Consider the following 15,600-nt stretch of genomic DNA (forward strand, 5'->3'; position numbering starts at 1 on the left):
CTTTAGCCAGGGCAGTTTCAGTGGAGTGAAGGGGGCGGAAGCCAGACTGGAGAGGATCAAGGAGGGAGTGTTCAGAAAGGTAGGAGGTGAGACGGCTGCAGACAAGCCTTTCGAGAATTTTGGAGGCAAAAGGGAGAAGAGATATGGGGCGATAGTTCGAGAGAGAAGTGGGATCGAGATTAGGTTTCTTAAGAATGGGGGATACGAGAGCATGTTTGAAGGAGGAGGGGAAGATGCCAGTGGAGAGGGAGAGATTAAATAGGTGAGCGAGGTTATGGCTGAAATCCTGGGAGGGGGATTCAGAATCTGAAAAATCCCTTGAAACCATTCTCTTTTCAGCAGCAGGTTTGTTCGGCCTGGAATTAGATACTATGATTTCCCAGGCAACGGGGGGCAAAAACACTTTTTTGCCGGTGCACACAATTAGTGGCCGGGCCCTGCGGTTTAGCTCCTTTCGACAGCCCTTTTCGGGGGACCTCCTTGCCTAGGGGCCAGTCATTTAGAGGTAAACAACCGAATGCTCGAGGCTCCTCAGTCAGAGGCAGGTCCTCGTTTGCAGCTAGGCGCCAGGCCTCCAAGACTCAGGAGAAGCCTGCGTCCTGACTGCCACTCTATTCTCCAGGAGGTGGCGCCAGTGGGGGGATGTCTGTCTCTTTTTCAGGGACAATGGGCAGCGTCATCCCAGGACCCTTGCATTCGGGGCATTATATTAAGGGGGTACATGATAGATCTGCTGGGTCCGGTACCACATTGTTTCTTTGTAACACCGCTCCCCCGAGATCCACAAAGAAGACAGGCGATACAGGCCTGTGTCGCCTCTCTTCTTTCGCAAAGAGTTATTTGGAGGGTCCCAGACAACCAGAAGGGAAAGGGATTTTATTCAAATCTTTTTCTGGTCAGGAAACCGGACGGGTCCTTTCGATCCATTTTAAACCTAAAGAACCTCAATGTGCACTTACCAGTGGACAAATTTCGGATGGAGGCCTTGAGGTCGGTAATAAACGGCTTAGAGAAAGATCAGTTTATGGCTTCCATAGACATAAAGGACGCACACCTCCACGTTCACTTAAGGGGAGTTCAGGTCGTGCCCTATTTAGACGATCTGCTCATCAAATCCTCCTCAGAGATTTCCTTACATCAGCACTTATCCCTCACCATAGCTGTCCTCGAGAGCCATGGGTGGCTGATAAAACTTAAGGAAATCCCAGGTGGTTCCATGCCAACGCATGGTCTTCCTAGGACTCATCATGGACACCAGTCAGCAGAAGGTGTTCCTGCCTGTCCTCTCCCAGTCCCTCAATTCATTTGTGCATGGAGTTACTTGGAAAGATGGTGGCCTCCTTCGAGACGATTCCCTTCGGCCGGGCTCATTCTCGATGCTTCCAGTGGGATCTGTTGACAAAATGGTCAGGATCTCACCTACGTTTGGATCTCCAGAGGATCTCGCTGTCTCCGGGGGCAAGAGAATCGCTTCAGTGGTGGCTGATTCAGGATCACATGTCGGTGGGCAGGTCCTTTGCTCCATGGTCATGGATCATTACCACAACAGACGCCAGCCTGAGAGGTTGGGGGGCTGTAGTCCTACATTTCCGGCTCCAGGGGCTTTGGTCAGTTCAGGAATCTGCCCTATCAATCAACACGTTGGAGTTGAAGGCAATTCTTTTGGCTCTTCGGGGGGCCCAGACTCTCCTTCAGGGCCACTCAGTCAGGGTTCAGTCCGACAATGCCACGGCTGTGGCATAAGTCAACAGACAGGGAGGAACCAGGAGTGCAGCTGCAATGCGAGTTGCAGCTCAGATATTTCTTTGGGCAGAACAGTATGTTCCAGCAATCTCGGTAGTGTTCATTCCAGGAATAAAAAATTGGGAGGCCGATTACCTCAGTCGCAATGTGATGATGCCAGGGGAGTGGTCCCTCCATCCGGAAGTATTTCAGTCTCTAGTTCAGAGGTGGGGTCTTTCGGATATAGATCTCATGGCCTCCAGACACAACAAAAAGGTTCACAGGTTTTGCGCAAGGGCAAGAGAGACCCCTTAGCGGTACCGGTGGACGTGATGACCATGTCATGGGATTTCAGGTTGGGATATCTGTTTCCCCCGATTCCCATGCTTCCTCGAGTACTCAGACGAGTGAGTCAGGGCGGTCTGCCGGTAATTTTAATAGCTCCCTCATGGCCGCGTCGAGTGTGGTACGCGGACATAATCTCCATGGTGGAAGGACAATGACATTGTCTTCCGTCGCAAGACGACCTTCTTCTGCAGGGTCCCTTTCGTCACCAGAACTTACCTCAGCTCAGTTTAACGGCATGGCTGTTGAAGCCAGGCTCTGGAAGGCTAGGGGTTTCTCCCCCAGTGTAGTGAACACTCTACTGTGAGCTCGAAAGCCGGTTTCAGCTCGCATCGATCACCATATTTGGCGAGCCTATATCAGATGGTGCGATAATAAGTCCTATCACACGTCTTCTTTTCTTCTCCCTCGCTTATTGGCTTTTCTTCAGGATGGGCTGGAAGTGGGTCTCCATTTAGGTTCCTTAAGAGTTCAGGTATCAGCGCTTTCAGTTTTCTTTCACCTGAAGTTAGCGGATTTGCCAGACGTCAAGACTTTCCTTCAGGGAGTCTTACATATTCAGCCTCCCTATGTACCACCTACAGCACCATGGGATCTTAACCTGGTACTTGATATGCTTAAAGGGACTCCTTTTGAGCCATTACTTCCGGCAGATTTTAGGTGTCTGACCTGGAAGGTCGTTTTTCTTTTAGCAATTGTGTCTGCACGCAGGGTTTCAGAATTGGGAGCTCTGTCTTGCTGAAAACCATATCTGGTTTTCCACGAGGACAGAGCGGTATTAAGAACTCCCCCGTTTTTCGTTCCAAAGGTAGTTTCGGCTTTCCATTTGAACCAGGAAATTGTGGTTCTGGTCATTTCATCGCCCTCTCATTCTGATCAGCAGTCTATGGAAAAGTTAGATGTGGTTAGGACTCTCCGTATTTATGTTAAAAGAACTTCCCAGGTTAGGCGTACAGATTCTTTGTTTGTTCTTTATGACTCTAATAAAAGAGGCTGGCCAGCCTCAAAACAGTCTATTGCAAGATGGATTACGGCAACCGTTAAGCAGGCTTACATAAGGGCTAACCGTCCTGTGCCAGAGAGACTTACGGCCCATTCCACCAGATCGGTAGGGGCATTGTGGGCAGCGAGAAATGGGGCTTCTGGGGACCAGCTTTGTAGGGCAGCCCCCTGGTCCTTTGTCCACACCTTTACCAAATTTTATCAGTTTAGTGTATCTGCGGATGCAAATTTCGCTCGTAGTGCTCTACGAGCGGGGCTTTCAGAGTGGTCCCACCCTTAGGGGGCTGCTTTAGAACGTCCCCATGGTAAGCAGTGTCCCCCAGACTGGATGAAAGAGAAAAGAGGATTTTTGTACTTGCGTTAAATCCGTTTCTCTGATTCCGTTTCTCTGATTCCGTCTGGGGGACACTGCGATCCCTCCCTTATGCTTTTCCTCTGTGTGCTCTTGATTGTTTGGCCTTTCTCCTTGGGGCTTTTCAATTAACGGAAGAGGCAGGGGGATTGTAGAGGGGAGGGGTCTGTCAGCAGTGCTAAAGTTAACTAGCTAGGTGCCAACTCCCGTGCTCCCCTCCACAACCCATGGTAAGCAGTGTCCCCCAGACGGAATCAGAGAAACGGATTTAACGTAAGTACAAAAATCCTCTTTTTTCCGTGTTTGTCCTATTTTCCTGTGATTACATACTTTAGATTCTGATGAAATATATACATTGCCTTAAAAGAAAAAGTATTCGTACATATTTTTTGCTGCAGATCAGTGGAGAAGATAAGTGTCAGTGTCATTTTGTACAATGTACTAAATAAATAACTAGAATCTGATTGGTTGCTATTAGCAACATCTCCATTTTTTCAAACCCGCAGTTTAGTAAATATACCCCTTTAGAGGTTTTTGTAATATTGACATTGTCCACATTTTGATGCACCTGTGTATGACATTTAAGAGAGTGCAATATTTTATTTCATTTTAGAGGCTGCTACAAAACATGTTAAAGATTTTAAAAAGCTGCAGTTGGAAAAGAAGGTGCTTGAGAAGGAGTTAAAGAAAATACAGGTGAAACTTTTATTTCTTTATTTTTATTATTGTTTTTATCTTAATTGCTACTTGTATTGTAATAAAGTCTATTTCTGTGCATAACTTGGATGGCAATTGCAGACTTTTATTTATTTTTACAGAAAAGACTTGATGGTTTCCAGAAGGAAAAGAGTAAGAAAGGTATTGTTTATCCGGCTGTTTTTTATTATTATTTATCTATTTGTTTTTGTGGGTTTTTTTTACAAATTTTTGTTTCCCACTTTCATTTTAGCAATGAAAAATGCACAGACCCAAGTTGCCAATAAAGAGCCTGTTGTGATGTTAGATAAACGTAAGTATTTGGACAGAAGTATGTTTTGACTTGTAATATGTAAATGTTTAAATAAATTTAAATAGTCAATGCAGCTGCTCTGACCTTGAGAGTAGTCCACAAACACACCAGAAATAGAGCAAATGAGCAGATTTTAACTCCGCCGAGCTGTGACCGACAAGGTCCCTGTTCCTTTTGGCTTCATGTGTGACTGGATCACTTCTGCTACTATGGCTGGCTTCTGACTGCATTTACCAATATCCTCAATTATTAATATTATAATTTTGATCAGATTACTCAGGCTAGAATTCAGGCTAAACATGCTGTGATATTGGGCCAATTGCCAGCGATCACCTGTGATATTGCAGCCTGTATGGCTTGCATAACACATTTGTGAAAAGGGGTGAACTTATTTCCACATGTAACAGGTGAGCAGTGTCAAATTTGAAACCAAATGTAACATTTAATATTCTCACTCTTTTCCTAAAACAGTGGGAACATTGCTTGTAGTTCCAAAGTCACCAGTTAAATAATTATAAGTCAAAATAGTATTACCTAGTACACAACAAGTTTGGTTATTATATTTATAGACAACAATTTTTAATACGTTTTTGTTTTGGGGGGTTCTTAATGGTTGTTTCTTGACCATCACTGCTACATTTTTTTCTCTATTTAAAAATACTATTTATATAAAACATAATATTGCTAGAAAAGTATGCTTTGTAGACTGTGCCTATTACATTGTTTACATAGTTTCCTTATTAGGTCACTCTCAAATTTTATCATTTGTCTGGGATATTGTGGAAAAATATTGAACGATCAATTTAAAGCATCCAAAGTTTTCTTTTGCAAATTTTATATTTTTATCAGCTCATTTACACTGAAAGCAGGCTATTCCTACAATATTAAAGTGACCATCATGTGACCATTTAGTTTTATTTTAAGACGTATGTGTGTTGTATGTAAACTACTGGGAATTCCCATGTGTCTAAGGTATAGAGGACTTGTGTATTTTGGCGACTGTCAAATAAACATAAAACTGTTTCCCTTCTCCATATACCCTCAGGTATATGTTTTTAATGTTCTAATGCATGATTTTAATTTTTGTTGTTTAGAAAAAATAAAGTTTTTGCTGGAGGAACTCTGGGGTTGTATAGACTCTTCAACAGAAAAAAGTGATACTGGTCACTTGATGTTTGGTAAGAAATTAATTATCTTTGTGTGCATCCAAATTTTTCCAGAATTTGTTAGAATTCACGTGAAGCATCTATTATCTGGAATGCATGTGATTTGGGGCTTTCTGTATTTTGAATTGCCATGTATAGTATGCAATCAATGAAAGCACAACACAATACAACTGTTTGATTATAAAAATGACTGTATTTTAAACCAATATTATTTTCTAGGTTTTGTCTAAAGTAGAATTATTCTGCTGTTGACATAAACAAGGCTTTGAGAGGGAAAAACAAATGTCATCTACAGTAGTATTAATTGGGCTCATCAAAAATAATACGAAGGGAGAGGATAGTGCAATTTTGTTTGCTGTAATACAAACACATGTAGCTCCCCTTGAGCACTGACTGGGCAGTTATGTGTAGGAAGGGGGGAGGGAATTCTATAAGGATATACAGTGTACAGACTGGGGCTGTTGGAATCCTCTGCATTTTCAGGCTTTTTTGGTTTTTTTGTTAAAGGTTTTTAAGCGATAACAATACAGCCTACTACTAACAAATATTGCATAAAGCCTGTTATGCATAGCCTAAACTTCTAGCCAGATAATTTCATGCTTGAAAATTCTGTAACATTTTTAGAAACATGACATGAACAACATGATATCTCCATTTTCAGCGGTTAGTTTTACTTCTACTGTTCATCCTGGTACCATGTCTATCATTAACTGTTCAAAGGGCAGCAGATTAGTGGCAGGTAACCTCACATTACATTATCTAAAGCATACTTCATCATCACCATTTATTTATATAGCGCCACTGATTCCGCAGCGCTGTACAGAGAACTCATTCACATCAGTCCCTGCTCCATTGGAGCTTACAGTCTAAATTCCCTAACACACACACACACACACACACACACACACACACACACACACACACACACACACACACACACACACACATCGACTAGGGTCAACTTTGATAGCAGCCAATTAACCTATTAGTACGTTTTTGGAGTGTGGGAGGAAACCGGAGCACCCGGAGAAAACCCACACAAACACGGGGAGACCATACAAACTCCACACAGATAAGGCCATGGATGGGAATTGAACTCATGACCCCAGCGCTGTGAGGCAGAAGTGCTAAACACTTAGCCACCGTGCTGCCCATACTTACCAACTTTTTTGAGTTGGTGTCTGGGAGGCTCTCTGGGTCAGGTGGGGGGGCGGGGCTCTGAAATCACGTCATTTTGGCCCCCGTGACTTAACGATGCAAACCGCGTCATTTTACAGCGGGGGCGGGGCCAAATGCTGCGATTCCTGGAGAATAGCGGCATTTTGGCCCTAATTCGGGCAGAAGCGGGAGATTGCCACACTCTCCCGGGAGACCCACCCGAAATGCGGGAGTCTCCTGGACATTCCAGGAGAGTTCGCAAGTATGATCTAAAGTAAAGTAACAGGCTAGCAAGGCAGTGTGTGCTGTTTATTAAGCTCCATAGTACAATACATCTTCTTTCTTATGCAGGACTTTGGCAGCAATGTAAGACGGGAACACTGAACAGATCACATGAGTTTCTGTGGTGCATATCATTAGATGCTGAAACTGCCAGATTTTAGATCCCTCTCAGACATTGGGATAAGAAATATGAGGACCAGTACCTTTTACTAGGCCTGTCAATTAATTTCTCAACTCTTGCATGAATTTTCAATATCCATGTTTCCAGTTGTTGTTTTTGTTTTGTTTTTCAAAATCGAATTTTTGTTTAGATGAACAACTCCAGACAGTTGAGTAAGTCAATACATGATACATGGTCTACGTGTGTTTGAAATTTTTCTCTGTTTTGGTCTACATGCAGACCATTCTTGCAAACGTACAGAGGAAAAAGACAGCAAGCATATAGATTGATATGGTTTATTTTCAGTATAGACCTCATTCAAGCATACAGCCTTTAACATTTCATGTGTTTTCTCATGGAACTAAAGTAGAACCTGAGAAGAAAGCACAAAAACTGTAAGGACGATGTCTATATGCATATTTTTTCCACATGGGCAAATCTGAAGAAAATTGTGCGTGATGGAAATTGTGATTTGAGTACACTCTTTCCTTGTGTTTTTTTTTTTCTTCTTTTAAACATACTTGTGTATGTACATATTACATGCATATTCACATAGGGATTACTGATCTCTATGTATCACTCCGTTTTTGGACAATGTATTCACAGGTAATGCTACAGAGGTGCTAATTTACAGTGGTTATTTGGCTCTTTTGTTTGAGGGTCATTGTTTTTGTATTGTTTAGGGACTAGCTGTAACCATATGCATCCAGGTGACTCTGCGCTCTGTAAATGTTGGGTATATGTGCAGCCAGCACACAGAGCCCCACGTCAGTTGAAAAATATCAGTTGGACATTTATGTAGAAAAAGAAAACACCTTTTTACACTTGTAATAAAACATTTACCTATGTGATATAGACACTGCATTGTACCTGAGTGCTGTTTCAAGAAGAAAAGTATTCTGTTGCGGAGCTGAAGCGCCTGTTCTCTGGGACTATTCTCAGAGCTCCTGCTGATGTCCTGGTTTCAATCTCTGATGTTTAAGCTGTCTATTTTGAGGACAAGCTCAAGGTCCAGCATTCTGTTGTATTCTCAGTTATTCTCACTGTTCCAAGAGACACACATGTCTATCAGGTGGTGATTGACACCAGAAGCTGACCAGGGCAGTGGAATCGCGCCAGGACCCACGGCAGCAGCAGCCCCAGTCTACTCTATTACAGGCTGTGACTGGGCTGCCTGTTGTCATCACCGGCTGCCTGCAGATATCAGACTGAATTGGAGAGAAAGGTAGTCAGGTGATAACTCATTTAGGGGAACTTCAGCTCTTTCCTCAAGTTGTTGGGCAGCCATGTTAGGGGTTGGAGACTCCAGGGGGAGGTTCACCTTCACTGGGAGGTGGTATCTCCCCTCTTGCTGGGTTTTTTCTGTGTAAAAGCCCGCCATTTATCTCGCTGCTCCCTTGCCTCATGTAATGCATGGTTTATTGCACTTGTTCTCCTCGGGGAATAAATGTTTTCTGCTCCATGGTATTGTCTTACAGTGATATTGCTCCTATGACTATACTCTTTACACTGTTCTGAGTATCCAGAAAAAAAAACCATATAGGTTGCTGTCGGTGTACTTTCTCTGTGGTATAGATTGAGTACTGATCTTCCAATATTTAGTACTGTACTCTGGTCCATCTACGTACAGACTAATTATTGTGCACACAACTGCTCTGCAGCAAAAAATTGCGTGTAATATATTATCTACCTGTGTGTGTGTGTATATGTGTGTGTGTGTGTACTAGAAATGCTCGGGCTCCCGAACTTGGCATATCCGAGAGCCGAGCCAGCTCGGTACTTACGCGCTTTTTTGGAATTGAAAACGAGGCAAAACGTCATTGATTGATATATATATATATATATATATATATATATATATATATATATCAAATTATTTCTGTAAAAGATCATTTGTGCAGATTTTAGTTATGTGGTAAATATCTCATTCAGCCACTGCTACAAGCTATCTGTAAAAGATCAATTGTGTAGATTTTAGTTATATGGTATTGTTTGTTTTGTTTAAGGATTTTATTACTTTGTTTGTAGTGTGTGATTAGTGGGGGTTAACTCATGAAAGTGGTCACATGGTTATTTGAACCTATTTAAACAACAGTATTAGGCTGTTTAAGCCTATGAGGCTGTTGGCTAGTGAGAATTCTTCTAAGTGAAATTCTTCCAAGTGTATTAACTAGTACAGTTAGAGATATACAAGAGGAGAACAGGAGGGGAACCTTTTACCTGCAAACACTGCTACAAAAGGACAACATTCCACATTCAGCCTGAGATCTGATAACCTTCACCACCTGGATTGTCAACTGCCTGGTGTCTCCCTGCTGAACTGTTTCTCACACTTATTCAGGCCTGCTGCAGTATCATGACTTGGTGATTCCTCTTATGCTGCTTGGATTCCTACTTTAATCCACACTGCTGCTCCACTTAGCTTGAACTTTGAACTGGCTCCCTCTTGTCCTGTGGACTTGTATAACCAGCTCAGTGCACCTTGTATTATTTCTTATGTTATACTATTGCCTTCCAATCAAGCCTGATGTCACTGTCTCATCTAACTGTTTTTTCTAAACACACCCATCTGGTATCTCTGCTGTCCTTACTGCTTCCTATTCCCTGACTCATACTTTACATCTCTTCTTTCTCTTTTCTCTCCTTCTACCCTTGCACTTTTTCATTTTACTCGCCTCTTGTGCTCTCACAATTTCCTCACTCCACTTGTTGGCCCTTACCATTCTTGATTTCTGAATCTTTCAACTCTCTATTCCATACCTTCTCTACCTTTATCATGATTTACTCCTCTCTCACTTTTGTCCACTCCCTCTATCCACCTGCTTCCCATGTCCAACCTTTCCATATTCATCCTCCTCCTCACTCTCCCATCTCACTTCCCTTTCCCCTCCCTATTTCACTCCTCTCTTCTCTTCTGTGCCTCTGGGCCCCTGATCTAACACGCTGCCCCCTCTTCCATCTTTTCTTCTCTCCTCCATTTCCCCACTCACACCCTTTCCCTCTTGCCACCTTCGCTGCTCTTCTCTCAACGTCAGTCTGCTCCTACTTACCACCTCCCTCTCTTTTCCCCCCAGGTAATCTACTCCCTCACGTCACTCCTACCCTCTGCCTCTCCCATTCATAAACCCCCATATCTGCCCCTTCTCCACTCCTCCCCTACTTCTTGCTACCGTGCCCCTCGTCTCCTGTCTGCTGACAAATCCCCTCTTGTTTCTGCTTCGCGACCAATTCCAACCCTCTTTTCCTGTCATTCCCCTCGCTCCATATCACACTCTACGAAAACCCTTGTTCACTCACTTGTTATCTCTCGCCTTGACTACTGTAACCTCCTTCTCTCTGGCCTACCTGTTTCTCGACTTGACCCTCTTGAGTCTATCCTCAATGCTGCTGCCTGCCTCATTTTTCTCTCCCGCCGCTCTGTCTCTGCAGTCTTCCTCCAACAGTCACTACATTGGCTCCCCATATCCTACAGAATTAAATTGAAACTCCTCACCCTCGCCTTTAAAGCTCTTGGTTTATCTTCCCCTCCCTACATCTCCAATCTCATCTCTACCTACACTCCTACCCGCCCCCTCTGCTCTGCCTGTGACCACCGTCTCACTACTTCACTGATCACCTCCTCTCACTCTCGTCTTCAGGACTTTGCCCGGGCTGCTCCCCTGCTGTGGAACGAATTTCCACGTTCCATCAGGCTAGCCTCTACACTCAAAGGCTTCAAGCGTGCGCTTAAGACTCATTTCTTTATTCAAGTCTATCAGTACTCCTCCTAACTTCCTTGTCCTGGCTCTCTCCCCCAGTTAGTACCACCCTATTTGTGTCTCCCTCTTCCCTTTAGGATGTAAGCTCTCTTTCCTTGTGTGCTCCTTCTACTATTCCATCACCCTCTGTACCTCTTGGCCTGCTTCGCTAGCCCTGTTTTCTTAAGCTTCGGCCTTCTTCTCGCTGATTTTCTACCATCCCTTTCACTATCTGTCCAGGAAATAATCTGATTTGCTAAACCCAGTCACCTGTGTTTGTATATATTTTTGTTTCATGTTGTGTCTTGGTTCTCTGTTTTCTGTATATGTAATGTATGGCGCTGCGGACCCTTTGTGACGCCTTATAAGTCAAAGGTCAAAGATAATAATATAAATATATATATATATATATATATATATATATATATATATATATATATATATTTATTTTATTTAGAGGCAGACTAGACTAGTCAGACTCTCTGCCGATGGGGATGGGGATGCGGAGCACCTGGTGGAGTTAGCCTGGTCCAGAGAACTGCCAAAATCCATTGCAGAACTTAAACGTGATATAGCACATTCAGTGACGGTAGGTGAAAATGTAATTCCTTATACCTCCCATGGGGCTCAGTCTGCAGATACCCTTCCTCAGGGAGAAAGGTGTCTTTGCGAGCACTGGACGGCTTGGTAGCGTTGCAAGAACCCTTTTTGGATGCAGAACCTTGGAAGGTCTGTTCAAGGATTGGTTAGGGTGTCTTTATCCCTATAGTGGTTGTTAAATATATAGTCATCCACTATACACCGAAAGCTCTACGGTCATTTTCAGGTCCACGCCTTGGTAGACCCTGATTCTGACCATTCCCCTCAAGTGTAGGGGGAAACTCTGAATACGTCTAATTATGTGGACCTGACTGGGAGGATGATTCCTCCAGTAGACCGGGTGGAGGACCTCCTTAAAATGGATTGGTCCGCAGTTGGACAAAATTATCTCTTGGGCCACTGTAGGGAAAAGCTTGTTTCTACCCGTGCCTATCCATAAATCAATGGGCCAAAGATTTCTGTTTACCGGGAGATCTCTGGGCACTTCTTTGATGGGTCAGTCGCTTGCCCTGCGGGGACCCGCTTAGAGAGGTAGTCAGGCTTTGACAGGAAGACTCCCTGGTCCCAAGCCAGCAGATAAGCCACCTGCATGGCTTTCCCTTATTGGAAGTGTGGTGGCGGGGGCTCGGCTCTTAATCTTTCGGGACTAGTGGATCAGTTCTTCGTCAGACGCCTGGGTAAGGGGCATTGTGGACAGAGGTTACATCCTGGACCTTTTAGTGCCACCACAGCATTTTCTTGCCACTCCCCTTCCTCGAAAGAAAGCCAGGAGAGTGGTCCTTTAGGGGGCCATTCAATCCCTGTTGTCCTCAGGTCTGATTGTCGCGAGGAAGCAAAGAGGTTAAGATTATTACGCTAACCTCTTCTTGGTACAGAAACCAGATCAGTACTTTTGTCCCATCCTGAACTTGAAGTACCTCAATTTGCTTTTGTGAATGCCCAGTTTCAGAATGAAGTTTGTTCACTTAATGATCAATTTCATGGAGCAGAACAAATTCCTAGCATCCTTGGACATCGAAGATGCATATCTTCACATAACAATATGAGCATACCACCACAGCCTCCTCAGGTGGGCTCAAACGATTTCCAGTTCAGGGCTCTCCCTTTTGCTCTGGCCACTGCACCATGGGTGTTCACAAAGGTGATGGCAGTCATGGCTGTACTTTTACGTTACAAAGAGGTAAAGTAGAGGTACGGTTATTCCGTACCTTGTCGATCTCATGATAAAGGAGAGTTCTGCTTCATCCCAGGGAATGGTCCCTCCATCCTGAGGTGTTCTCTCCTATTGTGGACAAGTGTGGTATGCCGGAGGTCGACATGATGACCTCTCCACTGAACCACAAGTTGAAGAAATATTGTGCCTAAATCATGGACCACCAGGGGTTCCAAGTTGATGCAATGACGATTCTGTGATATTACTGTCTGGTGTATCTCTTTCCCCCGAATCCCATGTTGCCTTGGGTGCTGAAAAAGGTAAAGCAGGAAGGGTTATCGCTAACTGTTGGCTCAATATTGGCCACGGCGGTCCTGGTACGCAAATCGGCAGCGCGCGGTCGTGGAGCAGCAGTTGAGGCTTTCGTGCAGAACACACTGTCTGAGCCAGGGTCCATTCTTCCATCAGGACTTGGTACGACTGGCTGAGACCCCGAGTCTCCACAGAAAGGGTTTCTCTGACAGGGTCATTCAGCCGATGAGGAAACGGGCATCTTCCTGGAATTCTCACCGGATCTTGAAAGCCCAAATAGGCTGGTGTGAATGACAGGGTGCTCCTACCTCATTGTTTCATTTGCCTAGGTTAATGTCCTACCTACAGATGGGTCTGTACAAGGGTTTGAGTTTGGCCCCTCTTAAGGTTTAGGTATCTGCCATGTCTACCTTCTTTCAGAGACGTTTGGCTGTGTTACCTGAGGTTCTCGCTGTTCTTCAGGGGGTACTTCACATTCAACCACCCTTTTGTTCAGACCATGGAATCGTGGGACTAGAGTTTGGTTCTGACAGTGTTACAGAAGTCGCCTTTTAAACCATTACAGTCAGTCCCTTTTAAGTTCCTGACGTGGAAAGTCGCTTTTCTCCATGCAATATCGTCTGCCAGACGGGTTTCGGAGTTGGCGGGCCTGTCTTGCAGAACGCCCTTCATCATTTTTCATGAGGAAAGAGCTGTTTTGCGCACCTCCGCTTCCTTCCAGCCTAAGGTGGTGTCAAGGTTCCACATCAACCAGGATATTGTCATTCTTGCATTGTCTTGAAACTCACAGGAGGGTTCTCCAGAATCCTTGCATCTCCTGGATGTGCAAAAAAGGAAACGGGATAAGGGATAGTCGCACCAATTGTGAGGGAGTGCCGTTTACCCTTCTAAATTAAATATCAAAATAATAACATATAATAATAACATATTCTATTTTGAGGGGTGCATCAAAACCTATTGGTTTTCTCTCCCATCTCCTGGATGTGGTCAGTGCCTTGAGAATATATGTGGATTGCACAACATCTGCGTGTAAGGCTGACAGTGTTCTGGTGCTTTGCGAAGCTGACGCACATCGATGGCTAGCAGCTAAACAGACATTTGCCAGATGGCTTAAGATGACTTCATCAGGCCTGTGTCTCAGAGTGTTCTCCTTATGTTGTGAGGTTACGGCTCACTCCACCAGGTTGGTCAGTGCCTCCTGGGCTGCGCGGAATGGAGCTTTGGTAGAGCAAGTTTGCCTGGCAGCTACCTGGTCCTTCGACCACATGTTCACCTGATCCTATAACTTTAACATCTGTCTCCAAAGACGCTAGTTTTGGTCGAAAAGTTTTGCACGCAGCTGGTTCTACGCATAATCACCCTTAGGGGCAGCTTTGGAACGTCCCCATGGTTAGCAGTGTCCCCAAAATGAATGTGCCATAGAAAAGACGATTTATTTTTTATTAACCGTAAAGTGCATTTCTCTTAACCCATTTGGGGGACACTGAGCTCCCACCCCTTGTTCTGACTGTTTTGGTTATATGTTCTGTGGAATGGGACTTTAGTTCTATCCGTAGGGTTTTGCTAGTAAAATAACTGAGATGTCTCAGTTCATGGGGCAAAGAGGGGAAGCACAAGTCTGTTAGAATTAAGTGCCATACTCCCTACACAACGCCCTCTATACCCAATGGTTAGCAGTGTTCCCCAAATAGGTATAGAGAAATGGATTTTACGGTAAGTAAAAAATCCTCTTTTGACATGTACCACCAACTTAAATACTGTTGCAGACATGGCCTCCAAATTCCCCAGAACTCAATCCGATCGAACATCTGTGGGATATGCTGGAAAAACAAGTCTGAGCCATGGAGGCCCCACCTCACAACATAAAGGACTTAAAGGATCTGCTGCTAACATCTTGGTGCCAGATACCACATTGCCTTACAATACAGAGGCCATTGATTCTATTGTGACCAAAGCACTATTTGTATGTTCTCCCCGTTTTTTTGCGTGGATTCCTCTTTTATGCTGGGGTTTCCTACCACAGTCTATAAACATACTAGTAGGTTAATAATAGTGGGTTTGGGTGGTAGAGAATTTAGATTCTAAGCTTCATTGGGGCAGACTGAATTATTAAACATTCTCTGTACAGTACTATATAAATAAAGGTTAATAAATATTTTGATGTTCTCTTAACCCAAATTTGTCCTTTTCTGTTTTGTTTGATCTTAGAAACATATGTGAGAAAAGAGAGAAGTTACACACACACTGCTGAGTGCACTTTACCATCTAGCCACAGCAGCACTGAAATATCAAGCCAGAATTTTAATACACTCTCAGAATTGGCTTTTGTACAAGTCTCACATGATTCAACAAAGTGTACAAAATCAAAGGGGAAGCCTACTCCCGAGACAGCTGTAGCAGGATGCAATGGAGCCAGTGTCTTTTATGAGGATACAACTACAGACTTATTAGTACCAAGGGATCTGAGTGACGGCAATTCTGTAAATTCTAATCTTGAAAATGAAATGGAAGAAGTTCAGCAAGTAATGAACTGGGTAAAACCTCTCCCACGTCTTTTATCTCCATTAGAATTGTCACCATTGACTACAAAGGTAGGTCTTAA

At 43.9% G+C, this 15,600-nt stretch overlaps 1 protein-coding gene across 1 annotated transcript in view; it reads left to right on the plus strand.

Moving 5' to 3' along the window:
• The window catches only part of ICE1 (interactor of little elongation complex ELL subunit 1), a 64,671-nt gene that overhangs the window by 20,887 nt on the left and 28,184 nt on the right, over positions 1 to 15,600 (plus strand). Inside the window, exons 9-13 of the mRNA XM_075212832.1 lie at positions 4,035 to 4,117; positions 4,240 to 4,279; positions 4,371 to 4,430; positions 5,525 to 5,608; positions 15,207 to 15,589. Coding sequence (XP_075068933.1) covers positions 4,035 to 4,117; positions 4,240 to 4,279; positions 4,371 to 4,430; positions 5,525 to 5,608; positions 15,207 to 15,589 — 650 coding nt within the window. The remainder of the gene's footprint in view (positions 1 to 4,034; positions 4,118 to 4,239; positions 4,280 to 4,370; positions 4,431 to 5,524; positions 5,609 to 15,206; positions 15,590 to 15,600) is intronic.

The sequence above is a fragment of the Mixophyes fleayi genome, chromosome 5 (assembly GCF_038048845.1).
Source record: "Mixophyes fleayi isolate aMixFle1 chromosome 5, aMixFle1.hap1, whole genome shotgun sequence".
NCBI classification, from domain to species: domain Eukaryota; kingdom Metazoa; phylum Chordata; class Amphibia; order Anura; family Limnodynastidae; genus Mixophyes; species Mixophyes fleayi.